The following is a 21036-nucleotide window of genomic DNA, read 5'->3' as shown; positions in this document are numbered from 1 at the left end:
AAGAGTGAGTGAGATTTACTAGTGAACACATTGGAGTGAGGTTTGTTGTTAGCATCTGTCCGTCTCACTAGGCAATGGAGTGCGCCCCCATATGTGAAGTCAAACCACTGGAGAATCACAGCGCCTGCTGTGGCTGCAAAAACTGGTAACTTGCAACTGCTGCCTCTCACATTGTATTTGCTGCATTCGTTTCCTGAAGGGATTGGCTGCAAGCCTGAGCAGTGTATATGGAGGTCCTGAGCTGCCCTGAAGATAAGATTCCCCTTCTTGGCCTTGCTGACACAGTCCAAAGGAAAGCAGAGCAATATGTTTGGCACCAGCTTGGCTCCAGGAGTTGCCAGAAGGAGACATACAAGAAGGAGGAGGAGCGGTGTAACATGGGGGTGGGGGAGCACAGGGGACAGTTGCCCAAGCGCACAATTGTTAGGGGTGCAAAATTTCAACACCCAGTGCTGCCTCAATACAGCTGTGTGCTTCTGTTGTTGGGCTCTGTTGAAAACGACTTCTCCAACCTAGCAGGATGGTAAGATTCTCAGCAGTGTGGGAAATAAATTTATAAAAGTAGTTACAATAGATGGGGTGAATCAAGAAAACGCGGGGGAAAGAGGAGATAAAAGGAACCATGGAAGGAGAGGATAGGAAGTCGGCTAAGGAATGCTTTGTGGGTTTTTCCCATCTATTTTTGGAAATTTTAAATTGCAACCTCTTTTTTATTTCAGAGATTCTTTTCGTATTGTATTCTTTTTGTCCATGTTTCACTGACATGGAATTATACCCGAAATGCAAATAAATAAAATTATATGAAAGAAGAAAAAAGAAAACGACTTCTCCATGCAAACCAGGAAGTGACCTCTCAACACAATGGAACAACTCTTCTTTTCTTAAACTTGTGGCTGCAATCTCCTGGGTGACATGGATGCCATTAGGCAGTTAAATGTGCATGCGTACTCTGTCCGTTTCCCTACCTCATCACCCCTCCGTGCGATCCCGGGCACTGGCAACCCACAATACGCCACTGAGGAGTGAGGTTTGCTAACATATTTTCTGCTTGTATTTGTGAAGGTGATTTCAGTCTAGATCTAGATAAAATAAGCAGCATTGGCAGCGGTGTCCTCTCAGTTGCAATGACTCTGCACTTGGCAGGATGAGAATGGGCTGAGGCAAAGCAACACTGACTTGGGGGAGTGGATTCTCTGCTATCAACTTGAAGTGCCCCTGTCCTTGATTCTGCCACCTCATCCCAACTCACTCCCATTCTGACAGCAGCTTCTGCCAGGAGAACACTTCAGTCCCCATCTTCCTCCCTGCTCCTGCACACTGCTGGTAGGAACACCACCTGTAATTCCCCCTTGTGCAATGAAGGGCCAAGAAATTGTTTCCTTTTGGGGGAGGGGGGCTGCCTGATCTCAACTCAGACAGCAAGGGTCCACCTACTTTGGCGGGGTGAGTTTTGTAATTCAACACACAATCACCTGCTCATTCCCTTTTAAAACAGAGCATTTCCCCCCATTCTTTCTAGGGAAGCAGTTTGTATTCAAGGCACTTGAGGAAGCACCTTGAATACAAACTGCTTTCTCTGCAGAAGGCAAAATGCTCTGCTCTTAGGGGTAGGTTCCTCTCTGCAGAGACTTCAAAGGGGCTCCTTGTAAGTGACAATCAGCTGTCTGCAGTTACTGGGAGCCAGTTTGAAGGTACAGAGAAGATGACATGGAACCTTTTTGAAGGCACACTCCCAGCGCCAATTGGAGCATCTTCAATGGAGGTTACTGTAACCAGTAATCAGCTGATCAGTGGTTACAGCAACCTCCTTTGAACTCTGACAAGTGTCAATCGGCTTCTGCCTCTGCCCGTCAAGCTGTGTTCATAGCCCACTTAATCTTTTTTTATTGAGATGTCTTAGCCCACAAATAACACTTGCTCTGAAGTTAAAGTATCGGAAGGCAGATTGGTTTATGTGGAATTTGATAGATTTGCTTGAGCAATCTGTTTGCAGAGCTGAGGATAGCAAACCTCCAATCCCCCCCCCCCCCCCGGAGAGAAATAGAATTATTAATTCCTCCTGTACTGAGTCTCCTGATGAGGTGTTCATCCACAATGTCACCCCATTCGTAGTAATTTTGTTGTGCCTTCTGAGCATAAATTCTGTTTGGCTGGACAAACTTTTATTGTGTTTATCTCCTGAGTTGATTAAAAAACTGTAGGGGACTTTTATTGTTCTGGGCAAACTTGAAAATTGTCTCCAGATCATCAATTTCCCTAGCTGTGGAATCTAGCCATTTCAATTTATCTTTCTTTTTCTGGTGCCAGGGATGCACAATAGGCATGTTCAAATGTCTGTTCACACATAGGATATTGCAAAATACTTATGTGTGCTGCCCACAGCTGCAACAGATTCATGGAAACTGCCTCCTGCGGATCCAGGCCCAGCTGCATTGACTACAGATTGGATTTCTAGGCTCAACAAACCTGTCTTGGACCAATACCTTGAGGACCACCCCTCCCGATATAAACTCTACACGGCCAATCCCTGTAGAGAATGGGGTTGAAGTCACCATCCATCAGCTGGTGTACAACAATAAGATGTGGGGAACCCAAGCACGCAGCCAGTCCCTGCAGAAGGCAGCCTCGGTCCAGTATACCTGAAGGAGCGTCCACGCCTCCATTGTTCTGCCCGGACACTGAGGTCCAGTGCCGAGGGCCTTCTGGCGGTTCCCTCGCTGCAAGAAGCCAAGTTACAGGGAACCAGGCAGAAGGGCTTCTCAGTAGTGGCACCCGCCCTGTGGAACTCCCACCAGATGTCAAAGAGAAAAACAACTACCAGACTTTTAGAAGACATCTGAAGGCAGCCCTGATTAGGGAAGCTTTTAATGTTTAATAGGTTATTGTATTTTGGTGTTCTGTTGGAAGCTGTCCAGAGTGGCTGGGGAAACCCAGCCAGATGGGTGGGGTATAAATAATAAATTATTATTATTATAATTACTAGACATATGCTTGGCATTTTGCTGGCAAAGACCACGGTTCCCAAGTCCCTGACAGGTAAGTGGGCCCTGTAAAAGTTGGCCCATGCGGATGGGAATGGGCTAGGCCAAAAGATCCAGAAACTGGTGGAAGAGAAGTCTCACAATAGCTATCACTAGAACCTACATGTTTAGAAGCACTATATCTCTGAGGAACAATGGTGGGCAGAAAGAGAGCAGAACTGTTGTCTTCATGCTCTCGGTGTGGGCTTCTCAGAAGCCTGTGGCTGGACAGAGATGATCCATGTGCAAAACTTGATCTAACCCAGCAAGGTAATTATTCTCTTATGTAAAGGACATTGACGAGTCATTGATCAACCTTCGATAGGCTTTTGTATCATAAATAAATACAGCATGCATGGATGCTCAATTGAACGTTGCAGTTGGAGCTTTTTGGCGCAAATTGAGATATCTGACAGTCTGTTATTCACACAGAATCATAATCCAAGAATTAATGCAAACCATATTTCTCAAAACAAAAACAAAACAAAAAAACCTGGAAGCAAAATTCCTTTGCATAATTTCCCATCCAACATAAATTATGGAAAGTTATATGACATACCCATCTTGGTGTTCACAAAAACCGACAGCGTTGGAATAGTCGGGTTGCAATTCTCAGACCGCAGCTTTACCTCAGAGCAGGCCCACTTGAAACAAATGGTTTCTGATGAGAGGAGATGATGTGAGTGTTTCTCCCTTGTGATTATCTTCATGTTACTTAAGGTCGCTTCTGCAGTTGTGTGCCCTTCACCCTCCTTTTGCTATAAGATTTCCATTGGAGAGCTCAGCCAACCAGCTACTATGTAGTGAACACGCTGACTTCATGGTTTATAGACAATTTCTTTGCCCTCACTCTCAATCAGCATTTTCCGTCTCCTAGTGTGCTTTATCATATTTCCAACACTGTTTGCAACCATTGGGGGGGGGCTTTTACCAACCCTGAGAGCCTGGAACTATCTTCCTGAGGCAGGCATACTAAGTAGGGGTCCCGGGGGCCCCAACCCCCCCCCCCCATTTTCAATAAAAGGGCCATCCCCCTCAAAGTTTTGTGACCTCATGACACGTCAGCAATAAGAGGTGAAGCAATTCAAAAGGGTCAGATGCTTTGGTACCCACTCCCCTCCTGCCTTTTAGAGATGCCTAGCTCTTTGGCTAGGGACGCGAGTGGCGCTGTGGGTTAAACCACAGAGCCTAGGACTTGCCGATCACAAGGTCGGCGGTTCGATCCCCACGACGGGGTGAGCTCCTGTTGCTCAGTCCCTGCTCCTGCCAACCTAGCAGTTCAAAAGGACATCAAAGTGCAAGTAGATAAATAGGTACCGCTCCGGCGGGAAGGTAAATGGCGTTTCCATGCGCTGCTCTGGTTCGCCAGAAGCGGCTTAGTCATGCTGGCCACATGACCCGGAAGCTGTACGCCAGCTCCCTCGGCCAATAAAGCAAGATGAGCGCCGCAACCCCAGAGTTGGTCATGACTGGACCTAATGGTCAGGGGTCCCTTTACCTTTACCTTTAGCTCTTTGACTGGTGTCATGAAGCAGGCTGGTATACGGCTTGAATTGTGGCAGTAGATAACTGAAACCAAAGCCCTGTTTTCATACCTTTGAAGTGGTGGCAATGGTGTTGAATAAATCATATTTCTTTGCCCTCTGTACCTGCTGACTTACATCCAGGACGGCTGTTCCAGATGGCCTCCAAATGGGATCAACTGGTTTGGTGAGCCACTGGAACACTTTTCGAGGCTAATTGCTGTGTCCCTGAAGGATTCCTGAAGGTTAACGATTGAAGGGTGGGAGCTTTAATAGAATAGCAATGGGTCTCAGTGCTTGTCATGGTGGACAGAAGTTGCTTGTGAAAAAATGCCCCCCCCCCTTGCTGAAGAGAGGAGGTGGGGCCTAGTAACACACCATGATTGTTCACTGGAGGTCTAGGTCTGGGTCTGGTCAATGCCTGGATGTATGACTGCTTGGGAACCTCATGATGGAAGAAGAAGGTGGGATATAAGTTTAAGGAAATAACTAGCTCAAACCTCCAGGTTGGATTTGCCCTCTGTTTTGAATATTATTCAGGACGTGGGTGGCGCTGTGGTCTAAACAACAGAGCCTAGGGCTTGCCAATCAGAAGGTCGGCAGTTCAAATCCCTGCGACAGGGTGAGCTCCCGTTGCTCGGTCCCAGCTCCTGCCAACCTAGCAGTTTGAAAGCGTCCCAGTGCAAGTAGAAAAATAGGTACCGCTGTGGTGGGAAAGTATACGGCGTTTCCGTGCGCTGCTCTGGTTTCACCAGAAGTGGCTTAGTCATGCTGGCCACATGACCTGGAAGCTGTCTGCGGACAAACATCAGCTCCCTCAGCTAGTAAAGTGAGATATGCGCCGCAACCCCAGAGTCATCTGCAACTGGACTTAACAGTCAGGGGTCCCTTTACCCTTTATCTTTGAATATTGTTCAATTATCTCCATTTCCTGAACCATCCGGCTCTTCTTCTTTCCATTACAGACATGGATTACTTTTAATACGTCAGTTAGAGTAACCTGACCAGGGGAATGTCTAAAAAACCAAACCCATGTGACTCAGACGAGATTGGGCAAGACAAAGGCCTTAAATACCTGACATTTGGTGAACTTCTTCCATAAAAATGAAACTCATTAATTTGAACAGGTGAAGAATCTTGTTGGGCATGATTATATGTCAAAATTACCACATTCCCCAGAAAGTTATTTTAGGAATTAAGTAAAACTTGGGGTTAATTAAAGGCAGAATGAAAAGTACAGCTGTTTAGAACAGGCTGTAATCATTCTTCCACTTGAGTACAAATTTTGTTCTGCAGCTAAGTAAGTCCCAACTTGTCCCAGAAGAGGTAGCATGTCCAGGGTCAACCAGCCAGAAGTTTCAGACTAGTTTACAGCTGGAAGAGCCAAGCCCTGGTTTTCTAAGAAGTGCAGTAGTCCTGCTGTCATGTTCTTCTCCACAAATCAGGTCTTACATGGAGAATTAAAAGCCAGTTTACTCTGCATTGGACTAACCACCCAAATCGAGTTGATTTTTCATCTTGATTTCTTTGGAAGCACCACTCAGAGGTCCTTCCAAGTAGAACAGTTTCTTTGCAAAAACCAAGGGCTTTGGTGCACACACAGAGCATTCCCTCACATTAAAGAGATCCAGTTCATTCTGAATGTCATGACCACACTGGAGCAGTGGAAGGTTCTTCAAGCAGGGCTACTGGGGAAGAGCCCTGCCAAAGTGAAGGTCAAGCTTTTTTTAAAAAAAACAAACAAACAAATAAACAAACAGCCCTCAAACCCCCACCCCCCAAATCTCAAAGCCACACAATCTTCTCTGGCCAATTAGCTCTCTGCACCATTTAGCCAATCGCAATCCAAAGCTACAACTATGGCAGTTAGGTTATTCCCATCTGTCTCCAGCCATTAAACCATATGAAATGGTTATATTGCTGCGTAACCAGCTTTGGTTGTGTGGGTTCCCACTCCCTCCTGTTGTCATGAATGCCAACCACCCCACCACCAGCCTCTAGAAGAATCATACGTCTGTTCTGAGCATGTTCAGAACTGTTTCCTTGAAGTCCACATCTATAAAGCTAGGAATATAAGGCCTCCATCTTCCTGAAGCTAACCATATCTACTCAGAGGTAAGTCCTACTGAACTCAGTGGGGCTTACACTCAGGTTAGTCTTTGCACATATAGGACTTGGCTAGACAGCTGCAGATAAGACGATTTAAATGTGTTTAAAGTGCAATATACAAATGTCACACCATAGCGACAGTGAGCTATGCCAAATTCAATGTATTTTTCAAAACTTTTTTTTTTAAAAAAGCATTTTCACAGTGTTTTTTTATATGTGTGTAGATTCCACCATAGTTGCACTATCCAACACAGTAAAGAGCTGTTGTTTAATTAATGTATATGGTAGGTACATAGTTACAGCACAGTCCTCAACATGATTATTCAGAGGTTAATCTCACTGAATGAATGGGTCTTGCTCCCACGTACCGTATTTTTCCGTGTATAAGGTTAGGGTTTTTTAACCAAAAAATTAGGTTTAAATTTGGGGCTTGTCTTATACACGGGTAGTGCTGAGGGGTCTTTTCTTAATTTGGAGTCCCCCAAAATATGGGGGCGTCTTATACACAGAAAAATACGGTAAGAGTGTTTAGGGTTGCAGCCTTACTCTTTGTATGTTTACTCAAGTGTAAGTCCCAACATCAGATGTGGTTTGGACAGCACAACATCCCTTCAATGCTTTTGGCGGATTGCATACTTAGTCCATCTATGTACATTTTCTCCTGGTTGTATCCCAAATTCTTCCCCGATTCAAAATCAGGAAGGGCAGACTTTTTATCATTATTATAATTTATTTATCAGTACTGAGTTTATATCCATTCCACCTTTCCTCCAAGGATCTCAAGCTGGTATTCAAAGCCAATTCCATAGCTGAGTGGTGATTATAATTGTTACTGCCTAGATCCCAGGCAAGTTAATATCACTCCATCTCAGAGCTGGTTTAACCACCAGGTGAATGGGGCTTCTACCTAGGGCAGCAACATTTTAAGGGTGGCAAAATAGAAGGCCAGTAAAATTTGAAAGGCGCTCGTAATATTTTGCACCTTTGAGGGCTGCTGCCCCATCACCGCTCCTCTGGGCTGTGTTTTGCTCCTGCCCAGTGTACCCACCCTAGTTTCCCCTTCTTGGGGTCACCCCAATGACTCGCCGCCTCCCTACTGTCAAGAAAAGAGGAGACAAGCTCTCCACAAGCTCAGATAGTGTTGGGCAGCTGCAGCCACTGGGTTGTCCAGGCGGAGGAGGCAGCAACTGAAGAAGAGGGGAGGGCATGGAAAGAGCAGGCAGGATCCAAACCCTGCCATCACCCACACCTTTCCCTCCAGGTAAACTGGCCCATTTAAGCCTCCCTTCACCCACTTTCAAAGGGCTGTAGGAAAATGGGGGCGGGTGATGTGACCTAGAGCTGTTGCCTTCTGAGGTGGCATGGACCTCCTTCCACCTTAATCTGAAGTGGGTCTCAGCTTCCCTGAAGGATGTGTGGCGCGCGGAAAGTGCGGTCCCTCTGCAAATGTGCAGAGTGTTATATTATGAGTGAAGAGGGGGTTGGAGAATCAGCGTTTACTAGGGCACAGAATACTTTTGTACTGGCACTGTTCCACCTTATTTCACATCCTGGGGGATCACAATCTTTTCCTATAGGTCTGGAAATGTATGGGGCCCCTAGTTAACAGCATAGCTGTCAACTTACAGATTTGAAAATAAGGCACCAGCAGCTTCGAAAATAAGGGACCAGCAGCCAAAATAAGGGATTTTAGTCAACCAGCTCCCGAGTCAAAGGCAGAAAGCCCACCAGTCCAGCAGCCAAACGAAGCCTCAAGTGGTGGTTCCCACAGCGCAGCAAACTGGCAAAGGGGGTGCAGCAAGGAAAACCACCGGCACCTCTCCGCTGGGAAGCGCTGAGCAAAGGCGAGTCCCCAGGCAACGCTGCTGATTTGATCGGCACAAGGCATGCAAACTCCACGCCCCAGTCGTTCTTAGACTCCTTATTGGGTGAGCAATGCAGCCAAGTAACACAGTTGGAGCCTCCCTCCTCCCTGGCCAGCAGGGAGGGAGGGAGGGAGGGAGGGAGGGAGGGAGAGGAGCTGTTTCCTTTGAAACCCAGGAAATTTAAGGGACATCATCAATAAGGGACAGCAGCAGGACACGGCGCTGGGATAAGGGAGTTTCCCGCCAAATAAGGGATGGTTGACAGCTATGGTTAACAGTTCTGCAGTGCACCTGTAAGACTAACCAGTTCTGGCTGCCATCTTTTACATACTTATTAGGGAGCAATTGCCGTTGAGTTCAGTGGGAATTACTTCGGTTCAGTTGGGTCCAAAGTACTTGTGCAGCTGATCTGCTTTAGAATCACATAATTGTAGAATTGGAAGGGACAACCCCCCTGCAACACAGAAATCTAAACAAAAACATCCTTGACAGATGACCATCCAACCTCTGGTTAAAAAGATCCAATGAAGGAGAGTCCACCACCTTCCGAACAGAAAGGTGCAAAGTACTCATGCAACTGAAATGCTTGCATCCACAGTATATTTGTGAGGGTGGAAGATGGGGAAAGAGCAAGAGCAAATAGCCATGCCGCTTGAACTCATTGGCCATGCCACCAGGATTACCTAGCAACTCTGCCAAACACCCTGGGCACCAACCACCACTGCGTTGGAGCGCCATGACTTTTGACTGTGAGCAGAGAGCATGGCACACATTATGTCAGGTTATGTCATTATATCAGCAGAGACATCACATTACCAACAAACGTCCATATAGTTAAAGCTATGGTTTTCCCAGTAGTAATGTATGGAAGTAGAGCTGGACCTTAAAGAAAGCTGATCGCTGAAGAATTGATGCTTTTGAATTAAGGTGCTGGAGGAGACTCTTGAGAGTCCCATGGACTGCAAGAAGATCAAACCTCTCCATTCTGAAGGAAATCAGCCCTGAGTGCTCACTGGAAGGACAGATCGTGAAGCTGAGGCTCCAATACTTTGGCCACCTCATGAGAAGAGAAGACTCCCTGGAAAAGACCCTGATGTTGGGAAAGATGGAGGGCACAAGGAGAAGTGGATGACAGAGGGCGAGATGGTTGGACAGTGATCTTGAAGCTACCAGCAAGAGTTTGACCAAACTGCAGGAAGCAGTGGAAGACAGGAGTGCCTGGTGTGCTCTGGTTGGTCCATGGGGTCACGAAGTCGGACACGACTAAATGACTAAACAACAACAGGACAGCATCATGTCCCCTTCAGGACAGAGCAGTCATTGGTTGATTGCAATAGGGGTCAGTCATGGCTACTTGCAAATATGCCTCAAGTCTTGCTTTTGAATTAACGTTGGTATCTGGCATTTTGGGTGGGCTTTAGCAAAATCATCCAAACTTAATTCGACATTTGGCAGGAGTGCACAAAGGCTTACAGGAGCCTAGCTCCCCCCTAACCTGCCGGAACCGTGGCTTTACAATGTTTTTATGGACAATACATTAAACGGGAATAGGAATAAAAATATGTCGATGTTTTTCAAATGCTGAGAGAGCCTTTCGCATACCAAGGAACCACTTCATGCCTGCCACAGAATTTCAGAGATTTCTGCAGCACTCAGTTCTTGCAAAGCACTATCTAGGCCTGCTGAGCCTCACCATGTTTCAAGGAAGCTTGTCGGTCATTATTGATCTAACTGAAGAATTCGGTGGTTTCACAGAGTACTGTTCAAAAATGATTGGCACATACAATTTTTCAAGCACGACTGTTTTCTTGCTCATCAAATATTGACTACAAAAAGCCCCATAATTCAGCCAAATTTATTTAATGAATATGTGTTTCAAAACAAAAATATAAAGGCACACGCTGTAATTCTTTTAAACCACACTTTGCAGAATTAAGGCACCTTGATGAAATGTTGTTACTCCCTTCACAAAGATTCTTGCATAGTTGACATACAAGTATGGGAGAAGAAGCAAATAAACTAGTTATAAAAACGACAATTTACAAACAAGGCCCACATCAATAATGGAAATTGGTAGGGCTTCCTTTATGCAAAGGCTTCTGAACCAAGTACCAGTTGATATATATCTTCCTGAACAAGAATAATTTGTTGCATGCATTTCATTGATTGTTTTAGAATTCAACAATTCAGAGCAGGCTTTTTAAAGGCTAATATTTCACAAACCTTACAATTGTCTCCTGTACTTATACGCTATAGTGGAGATATATTTCTTTTGATTGTTAGATTCAAGTGGGTTACTTAGTACAATGGCTCATGAATAAGACCTGTTGAATTCACCAGGGCTCACTATTCCACAGGAATACACATTCCATAAAGCAGAGGACTTCAGCAAGAGAGTCAAATTCACAAATCAGACAAGCCAAAGTTCTTAAATATAAATTGTTTTAGTCCCACTGAAGTCGATAGCATATCTTTTTCCGAATTCAAAGCTATCAAATCATCATACCACAGGTCAATCTTACTGCTTCTCAGGTTTAGTTTCAACCAGAGGGAAGTGGCGTCAACTATAAGCATGCCTAAAAGCTAATTCGGTTAACATCCCTGGAATGAAGGGCCACCTCATATTCTGTACTCAGCTACAGAAAGTATAAAATGTAAATGAATGTTGTTTCATTGGGGATATGGGGAACGTACATATAAACAACTGTTTCCTTCAGTAAAATACATACGAGGCTGCAATGCTAACCCCACTTGCTTATGAATAAGCTCCATTGAATTCTGAAAGTCAGGAAAGGCTCTGCCCCCCATTTCTATACATTTGAACAAAAAATAAGTGGTTTTTTTCAAATTCAGTCTGCCCTTATCAACGAAAGGAAGGTGCATGTATTTTATACTTTGGCATCAGTATGTGAGTACACTATTAAAACAAAAGAGCATCTCTTGCTTCTAATCAAATTAGCCTGACTCATAAACAGATTTTGCAATCTGGTTTCGGGCTGGTTCCTATATGTACAAAAAATGATAGTACAAAAGAATATACAAAAGGTAGAACCCACATTCAACATCCCCACATGTACACAGATGAAAATATGGGGAGTTTAAATTCATACAATGTCCGCCACCTTTTGCACCTCGAACAGGTGAACAGTAGCACTGGTGTTTAAGTATGTAGTGCCTGCTGCTTCATTCAAGCATCTCTGAATGGAAGCTAACGTGTTTACTGTAAGTTTATTTTAATTTGGGACCTAGATAGCCAGTACAGTAATCGATCCAAGAACATTCCTGAACGCTCGCGTTTTGAGAGAGTCATCTTTGGAGAGTGCAGGAGAGAGAATCTATCAGCTTCGCTAGCAAATGTTCTACGTAGTGATGAAAACGAAGATCCTATGTCATTGCTTAAAGTTTATTATGATTTCTAAGGTAACGTCTGTGTCATAATGGTATTTAATAACATAAATCACATGGTTTTGCCGATCTAAAGGTGATACATTTACATAGCTTACACTCTTGGATTTTCTCACTTTAAAGCTTATTTACTTGCAGGTGGAATGCATTTAAATTATAGAGTTCGGATTCATAGAAAAGGGGTACATTTTGAGTTGATCCCTGCTCTTTAGGATCGTACCAGCTAATGCATCTTTTAGGAAGTGCTTTCCTCCCATATGCACTCCCATATGCTTTTATGGGGTAGAGGATGTTAATGGGAACAAGTGATTTGGTTAATGTTTTCCCTTATGACTTTTTTTTCCCTTTTCTTCAGAGCTTCAGTTCTCTTTCTGTACAGTCTGCTTTTTTGCAGGTCTGACGAGCCTTGTTCTTCTCCGTGGTGAGCCTGTGGACCAAAAAAGAGAACTGTTGTTATTAAGGTAAACTAATGCCCCCTTCCACTGGTCCCATCACCTCCTGGCAAATAGAAGGGGAATAAATGGAGGCAGTGAGAGATTTTACTTTCTTGGGCTCCATGATCACTGCAGATGGTGACAGCAGCCACAAAATTAAAAGACGCCTTCTTCTTGGGAGAAAAGCAATGGCTAACCTAGACAACATCTTAAAAAGCAGAGACATCACCTTGCCAACAAAGGTTCGTATAGTTAAAGCTATGGTTTTCCCAGTAGTAATGTATGGAAGTGAGAGCTGGACCATAAAGAAGGCTGATCGCCGAGGAATTGATGCTTTTGAATTATGGTGCTGGAGGAGACTCTTGAGAGTCCCATGGACTGCAAGAAGATCAAACCTATCCATTCTGAAGGAATCAGCCATAAGTGCTCACTGGAAGGACAGGTCCTGAAGCTGAGACTCCAATATTTTGGCCACCTCATGAGAAGAGAAGACTCCCTGGAAAAGACCCTGATGTTGGGAAAGATGGAGGGCACAAGGAGAAGGGGACGACAGAGGACGAGATGGTTGGACAGTGTTCTCGAAGCTACCAACATGAGTTTGACCAAACTGCGGGAGGCAGTGGAAGACAGGAGTGCCTGGAGTGCTCTGGTCCATGGGGTCATGAAGAGTCAGACACGACTAAACGACAACAACAACAAAATGCTCCCTTCCTATATGTTGTTGTTGTTGCTGTTGCTGCTGCTGCTATTTTAAAAAATTGCATACAGCCCTTCATCTGAAGATCCCAAGGGGTTTCACAACAGAAAAATACAAAAGGAGAACGCAAAATACACAATAAAACAAAAGCAAAAACAAACCATCGCAAACTACCCCAAAGACAAAAATTTATATTGCACACAATATAAATGCCTAAATAATTAAGAAATAAATACGACAGTGTTATGTTCCTCCTCATACCTTGTGTTCTTCTGGATGTTTGTACTTTTCTAACAGGTGCTTCTAAAAAGAAGAAACAGAAAACAGTGTTGCGATCTTGCATTATTTATTGTAGAGGTTTGAAACAGCGCAGTAGGTATCTTCCGAAATGTCAAAAATTCAAAGCTGATGAATTCTTTTTCAGTTTAAGACACTGGATGAATAACAAAAGCTTTGTACTATACAATATATTTCATATGCTCTATAGATCACTTGCTGTTCTGATGGCAGATATTATTCAGTGATCAGAGTACAGTACTCTCCAAAACATGTTATCATCTGCACACAGAAAAAAACGGCATGTCAGGCAGAAGAGCTCTAGCCTAGTTTTGTCCATGATAAGTGACATTTCTGGGTATAGGGTTCCCCTCCCTCCGCCAAGGAACACTCAGTGATTTTGAGCCTCTCCTTTAAGTCAAATGTAGTACCACCCAAACATCGACTTACCACCTTAATGAGATGTAGGCTACTGTGTGCAATTATAGATACATACTGAGATCCAGAAAAACTACTTTAAGCATGGTGAAGCACTACAACATGTCCAGGTGGATTTTTCGATTTTCAAAAAATAGAAAACAAAATAGGTCTCTGCCTCCTGGCACGAGGGGCTGCTTCTTCAGAAACACACACACACACACACACACACACACCACACACACTATAGTACATGGCACTAGTTGACCAGAACTTTGGGTTCTCTATCCACAATCCTAGAAAGTTGAGATACGGAGCTATGAGCCAAACAACGTTAAACACCTGTAAATCACTCCGAATGGAAGAGACCATAATTTGGAAGAAGAAAACAAGCTACAATGAAGTGGAAGCCAGTGCTTTTAAGTTACTGCAGGCAGGAGCGTGAGTAAATGCAGTTTCACACTGTAGCATCCAAGTATTGTAGGGGCAGAATGCTACAGTTTTAACAGGGTGATATTAGAAATAAAAATTTATCAATGGCGATGCTGTCAAAAATACCAACTGCCCACTTATAATGCTGAGCTCTTTCTTTCTTTCTTTCTTTCTTTCTTTCTTTCTTTCTTTCTTAATAACATTACAGTACTGTGAAATTTCCCATATTCCCCCCACATCCCTTCTGGGTACCAGCTCCAACGTTTCTAGTTGGCTTGGGCTTATGAAACACCTGCATATTTTTGAACAGGCATTCTGCATAAGTTTCAAATAAGACCTGGTCCCCCCCCCCAAAAAAGAGCAATTAGTATTCTGTTTAATCATGCAATATGTCTTGAACAAATCCTTGACATGACATATTCAGTGAGCACAACTTAATATACGTAGTAAAGTAGATGACAGGTATATTGTAGTCTTGTTGGAAGATTAAAAGGAAAGGAACTATGAGAAACGCTTAACATCCATTTATGGGGGTTAGAATCACTGAAACAGATTTTTGTTTGTTAATGACTAATAAATTATTCAAGTAAGTTGTAAATATACAGAACACTGCAACTTTAAACTGGTGAACAAAACAAAGTCATTTCATGTCAATAGGCTACGTAAGCAACTGGGTTCGAAAGTATAGGGTGGAAATAAACAATTCTGTATTCTCTAGGTCTGGTCCTGATTTCCATGCAAGTAATTCACTCACAACAATTGTTTGGATAAGAGGGCGGTTCCATATTACTGCATAACTAACCTTCCAGATGAATTTTCTTTATTTCTGTCTTGATAATCTGTGGCTCTGCCTCAATTACTTTAGTAACTTTGGTGTACTCAGATCCAGCTACAACAGGCATTAAAAACAATTGCCAGTTAAGAGTGGGTAGGTTTTTTAAAAACAGGAAAGTGGTCCATATTTGAAATGTTACATCTGAAGAGGCTGTGGATGGGTACAACATGAGCAAATTCCGAAATATTTTCTTAGAAGTGACAAATCCTCTGTTCTGTGGCTGGTAGCCAAGAATTGCCTCAACAAATGTGCAACGAGCATGCACTGTTGTTAGTTTACATTGCAATAATCTTTACAGTGCGGTTCACAACTTGCAAAGGGCTTGTTGTGTTACCGTAGGCAATGGAATAATTTTTGTTCCAGTTTCAACTGGGGAAAGACAGCTCCAGAATGTCTGTGGAGCCATTGCCATCATGATCGCAGCGTGCAAATCATGTGTTTGTTTATATCTGTGTATGGGGGTGGGGTGGGTGGGGGTCTAGGCAAGTCTCAAAAAATTATACGGGTCTCTCATGGCAGTCAAAGGAAAAGAAGGGCTGGAATAAATGAAGCAAAGTAAGAAAAATAAAAATAAAGACAAAGACAAATAAACGAGTCAAGGGTTCTGTTTCTAGTAGCCACTTCACAATTGCAAGAAGAACGGGAAAAAAGAATTCAGTGGATCACTTTATGATATTTCAGGTTTTATGGCAGAGATTCTAGCTACTTCCGTGTGGTCTGTGGCTCACTACTTGACCATCTGACCCAGGACCCTATTCTGACTATCAGAAGCTTCCCAGGTCCCAGGCAGGGACCATTTCTCAGCCCTGTTACTGGAGATGATTTTAAATTGAGATTCTGCGGAATGTGTCTGAGATCTTCAGCATCTATCACATGCACTCTCTCACTGAGCTAATTGTACTCATGATTTATCATTTGGAATATTTGGGGGGAAAATGGCAAAGAATTGAGATTAGAAACAATGGATTGCACTGTTGTTGTTTTTTTTAAAAAATACAGCATAAGTTTGAAAACTGGATTATTAGGCAATTCTTACATTACAATTTGAAGGCTACTGCCTTCAAATGCCTGCCTGCTGTTAGATCTACATCCTGCAACCTACAGCTACTTATCCTTTAGAATTATTATTTTTTTTAAAAAAGGGAGATTCCAGTCTTCCAGTTGCTACTCTTCTCAAATGCACAATTGTGAAACCACTATTGGAGTCACCTTTTGGTTTGTGGAATGCCATATAAATGGATGCTTTTCAGTATTGCTTTTCTCTACAGTTAGGTCCCTTAGAGAAAATAAATATGTTATCACCTGTTCTTATAGTTTTATTAAACTAAAGCTATAGCCCACTTCCCTGAGAGTGAGTCCCATTGAATTCAATGGGACTTTCACAGCTGGATTTTTGTGCTCTAAGATGACCTTTGCTAAATGCTTTCTGAGTTCTTTAGGCAATTTTTATGCAAGAAAGGCTTCCCTGGTTAACTTCATTATGTAAGGATTTCAAACTGTAATCCAATGTAGAGCCAGTTGGACTGTAAATCTGTGAAGTAATCATAGCAGAAGCTGATGTGGTCTCACTTTAACTTGAGCAAGAATAAAAATATATAGTTTGGATTTAGCGGTCAGGGTTACTGTTAACTTTGTCCAGATACTTGAATTCTTTTTTCCCTTCACTTCTTAAATATCCCACAACAAGCAAAACCATTCAATGGAGGTATACAGATTAATAACATAAGCATTCAATTTTTTAAAAGTTGCCCGTCAGTTTCTTCTGGTTATTTCTTGGCGATCAGTAGATTATTAAGGAGAATAGAGAGGATCAGAATGTCATTTCTGGCAATACAGTGCACCCGACTAATACTGTATGGCAGTTCATTATGCTCAGACGCTATTGGCTGGCTGGCAACCATATGGTGGCGACATCCTCATCCTACAAATGGGCACGCCAAGGATTGGGCACAAAACAGCATGCTGTGAGTTGAACATCCATTGAAAGGTGTTGTATCTCTCAAACACATGGGATTGCCACAGCACCAAATTGGTTGCCTCTGTAGTGTAGTACACATGTTTTTAGGATGCTACTTCTAGGAATCACTGCCCAATTCTACTGCAGTCATTCCTCATTTGAACCAACCATATAGCCATTTTGCGTGACATTTGTACGCCGTATCTGGTAATAGTACCTGCTACTTCCACAGTTGCACTGAGAACTGCTTTGTTGGCTAGCATTAAGTTGGCCAGTGGCGCCAGGTCAAGATGGTGCTTCACATTATTGGAATAGGTGTTCAGACTGCGAATTCTGCACCTCTTTATTATTAACTGAAATGAGTTTGCATCAACATGCTCATCAGTACGAAGATGAGTGCACTGTACTCTTGAAGATAATTACAAAGCTTTAATGCACAGAACCAAAAGTCATTTCAAAAGAAGGATGCTGTACATGCCTTTGACAGTTAAATAGTGAGCAATGAATATTCATTTTTAAATGAGCAATGCAAAAAGATTTGGACTTTTCTCACGTGTTGCACTTACTTTTGGAAGAATATCTTAAAATTCAAAAGTGATCACAGAATATTTATAATGCAAATAAATCTTCATTGCTCATTTGGAACTTTTTAAAGACTGGACAGATTCGCACAAATAAAGCTTTATTGTACTCCAACATGTATGGAGGTAAACGGATTGCTCAAAGTTCATCATTTCATGCATTGGGTTTGGTTTTTCTTCCATAAATTTGGCTTAATTGAATCAGTCTTTAAAAAGTTTAAAAGATCAGTTTGTCAGCTCTTGGCACTCATTACGATGAGGTTAGTTGTCTCACACTCACTAACCTCCCTTGAGGAGTCTTTTGATATCTTCATCTTCAAGTAAATGACCGTCACCTTCAATGAATTTGGTCACCTTGGTCACCTCTGACAGAATACATGTTTATGGCATGATGTGGAGCATTGAGAAATTGGTAGTTGTAGCACATTTAACAAGCTTACTTTATAATTACACAATTATCTATTGCAGTGAAAAGCCTCCTGCCAAACATCTGGTTGTTTTCATTAAAAGAAATAAATGGTTGCAGTGTCTTCCTGGTCTATAATATACAGCATATTGGCTGTTTCACTTGAACAAGAATTAAAATATCAATGTAATACATATTGAATTCAAGACAGATTACAGCTAAGATATGCCTTCCATTGAAACCTGATAGCAGACTAGAAAGTCAATTTTGAATACTGCCAATTCCAGATGGATTTTGCTAATTTCTAAATGCTTTAGAAATTTGCAAATGAATGCTGAAAATCTTGTTTAGGTGACTGCCAACATTAAATGGATGTGTATCTGAGTTTTCAGACATTCACAAAATTCATTTCTTTAGACATTTGAAATCCTGTTAATTTTGTGCATATCATTCCCATGATCAAATGTTCAGATCTAGTCATTTCCAGACTCTGCCTTGTATAATCGCTGTTCATGTTACGGAGCTGCTAAAATCAGCATTATTATCCTTAGAAAATAAGCCCTTGAGCGTGCCAGATCACAGTCCATACTTTCCCCTTTGACAAAGAATACTAACCTTCTTCCAGCAGTTTCTTAAGAGTCTCCTCAGTATCTGCCCCACCTCCTGTAGTGATTCTAGTGTATTGCAGTTCAGGACCTGAAGTGAAAAAGATCCAGTTAGGTGCATACGTGGTAGGGGGGAACCCTCCCAAATTTTCGTTGTTGTGCTGTAGGTAACCATATTTTCCTGTTCAAAGTAATGATCTCAGAGAGTAATAAAAAAGTCATTGTGGAATAAGGTCTCAGTAGAAGCTTAGGTGCATTCAGCGTAACTTACAGGAGGGTGGAATGTTTGGTGGACGGTTTGACAGACACATAGCTTACAACAAAGAGCAGGGTGGCTTTTGAAAGTGCAGGGAAATTTGCTGCAAGAAGTGCTACAATTATCCGACCAACACACACAACCACATTCTTCTCAGAGGCTGATTTTTCACACAGCTTTCCTGAATTTGGTGATGTGGTTTGAGGGAGCTTGGGGGCAAGGTGCTGTCACTATGCTGAAGAGACTCAGCTCTATTTTTCAATAACATTTGGATCAGGAGAGGCTGTGCAGGCCTGAACCGATGCCTGGATGCAACGGTAGGATGGATGAGGCCAGGGCCGGATTTAGGTTTGATGAGGCCCTAAGCTACTGAAGGTAATGGGGCCTTTTATATGTCCAGCTGTCCTTTGCAAACAACAAATTGTCGCTGCTTTTTGTGTTGAATATATGCCATATGGTAATTTGTGGACCTAATAGGTATCTAAAGCCATTTGCACATAACAAAATATATATTTTATCAAAGTAATGGTTGAACTTATCTTATATTTTGGAAATGCACATCCAGTTTTTTCCCCTTTAATTTTTTTTGGGGGGCCCCCAAGAGAGGGGCCCTAAGCTATAGCTAGTTTAGCTTATAATGGGAGGGTACAAATAATAAATTACAATTACAATTATACGTAAATCTGGCACTGAATGAGGCGGCTGCCGCCAGCAGTAAGGTCCTGTCAGCATATTACACCTCTGCTCAGAGAACTGCACTGATTTGTGGACTTACTAACCATGCCAAGTTCAAAGTGTTACTATCAGTGCCTTCTTTCTGGTGGTACGCAATGGTACGCAGCGCAGTGACCTTTTGGGAGGGAAGGAGGCAGGGGGGCTCTCGGATCCTGTCAGAGCATCGAACCTCCTTCCCCCAATCTGGGAAGTGCTTGCCCAACTTAGGGAAGGAGGCACGATGCTCTGAAAGTCCTGGAGTCCTCCTGCCTCCTTCCCAAAGCAGGGCAGGGGAGGCCTCTTCACTGGGGCAGCAGCGCCCTGGTAGTTGGGTAGTTGGGCGAGGGAGCATCAAGCAGCTAACCCACCCTTGCCATCCAGACTTGGCATTAGGTCTTCTCCCCACATGCTGGACACCCCCCCTGCTTGTTGGTGAGCGCCAGCACTTTTTCCTGGAAATAAAGCACTGGTCTGTATTCATATATAAAGTTCTTAACAGCCTGGGGCCAATTTACTTGCAGGATAGCGTTACCCTATACATGCTCATTGGACCTCTTCATTCTGCAGAAATGGCACTGTTAGAGGTGCCATGTAACGCTTGTTCTGCAAATAGTATGAAATCAAGCTTTTAGTGAAGCACTGCCTACACTTCGGAACTCCTTGAAGGTTGATATTAGCCAAGCACTGTCACTGAACACTCTTTAAATATTTACTTTAATATTTACTTTAATACCTACTTTAAATATTTTCGCTTAGGCAAGCCACTCCAGACATATCTAAGTTGGATGTGCTTGCATCTGTTTTTAGTTTATTGTTGTTTTTAATTAGTTTTTGAATGTTTTTCAATATCAGTTTTCAACTATCTTTTTTTAAAAAAACTGTATTTTTTAAAGAAAAATTAAGCTACTTTAAGGTTTTATTACAATCAAGTGGTATATAATTTTTTTATACAAACAAACAAACAAACAAATATGCAGCAAACAGATAACAAATAAGAGGAACATGAGATGGCAATGATGGAAGATGGCAATGAACATTAAGGTGGGAATGGAATTCCTTGATTGAGGGCTGTTTCTTCCTCCTCCTAAGGTCTTTTCTCAAGAACTGAGATTATATGGCCATTCTATGAAAAGGTTTGTTCTGCTTCTGGTAACCATCTCAAATGGCCCAGAATCAGAAGTGGACTCCATCAGGAAACCTTTAAAACTCTGCATATTCTTTTCGTTATAAAGCTTTTGTTTTCAAAACTGGGTGTATTTTTGACACATTTTTTTTTACCTTGAATGATTCTTTCTTCAGTCACTTCTTTTTCAGTCACTTCCACAGGGTAACCATCAATTATTTTCGTGTATTTTTTAATTTTAGGCTCTATAAAGATGTTTTAAAAAGTTAGAGACGGTCAATTCACTGGATTATTTCGATGTTTCCTCATTGTCTCCGTTATGCAGCCATTGAGGCAAGAGGGTCAATGTTAGAAATGGTTAGATTCAAAGTTCTCACTCAG

General features: G+C 42.6%; 1 protein-coding gene across 16 annotated transcripts in view; it reads right to left on the bottom strand.

The window, feature by feature from the left end:
* Positions 1 to 10361: 10361 nt before the first annotated feature.
* POSTN (periostin) overlaps positions 10362 to 21036 on the bottom strand; it is a 52956-nt gene continuing 42281 nt past the window's right edge. For 5 of the 16 annotated variants that reach the window (XM_080987769.1, XM_080987773.1, XM_080987761.1 and 2 more), the window contains 5 exons: positions 18573 to 18653; positions 17836 to 17916; positions 14981 to 15067; positions 13315 to 13356; positions 10362 to 12349 (listed from right to left, as the gene is read on the bottom strand). In XM_080987769.1, coding sequence (XP_080843895.1) covers positions 12282 to 12349; positions 13315 to 13356; positions 14981 to 15067; positions 17836 to 17916; positions 18573 to 18653 — 359 coding nt within the window. In that variant the 3' untranslated portion in view covers positions 10362 to 12281. Of the gene's footprint in view, positions 12350 to 13314; positions 13357 to 14980; positions 15068 to 17835; positions 17917 to 18572; positions 18654 to 20810; positions 20901 to 21036 lie in introns of all 16 variants that reach the window. The other 11 variants (XM_080987758.1, XM_080987766.1, XM_080987770.1 and 8 more) reach the window with 6 other exon arrangements.

The sequence above is a fragment of the Podarcis pityusensis genome (genome assembly GCF_964106645.2).
Source record: "Podarcis pityusensis genome assembly, chromosome: 17".
NCBI lineage: Eukaryota > Metazoa > Chordata > Lepidosauria > Squamata > Lacertidae > Podarcis > Podarcis pityusensis.
The sequence above is the reverse complement of the archived record's forward strand: the minus strand, read 5'-3'. Positions and strand labels throughout refer to the sequence as shown.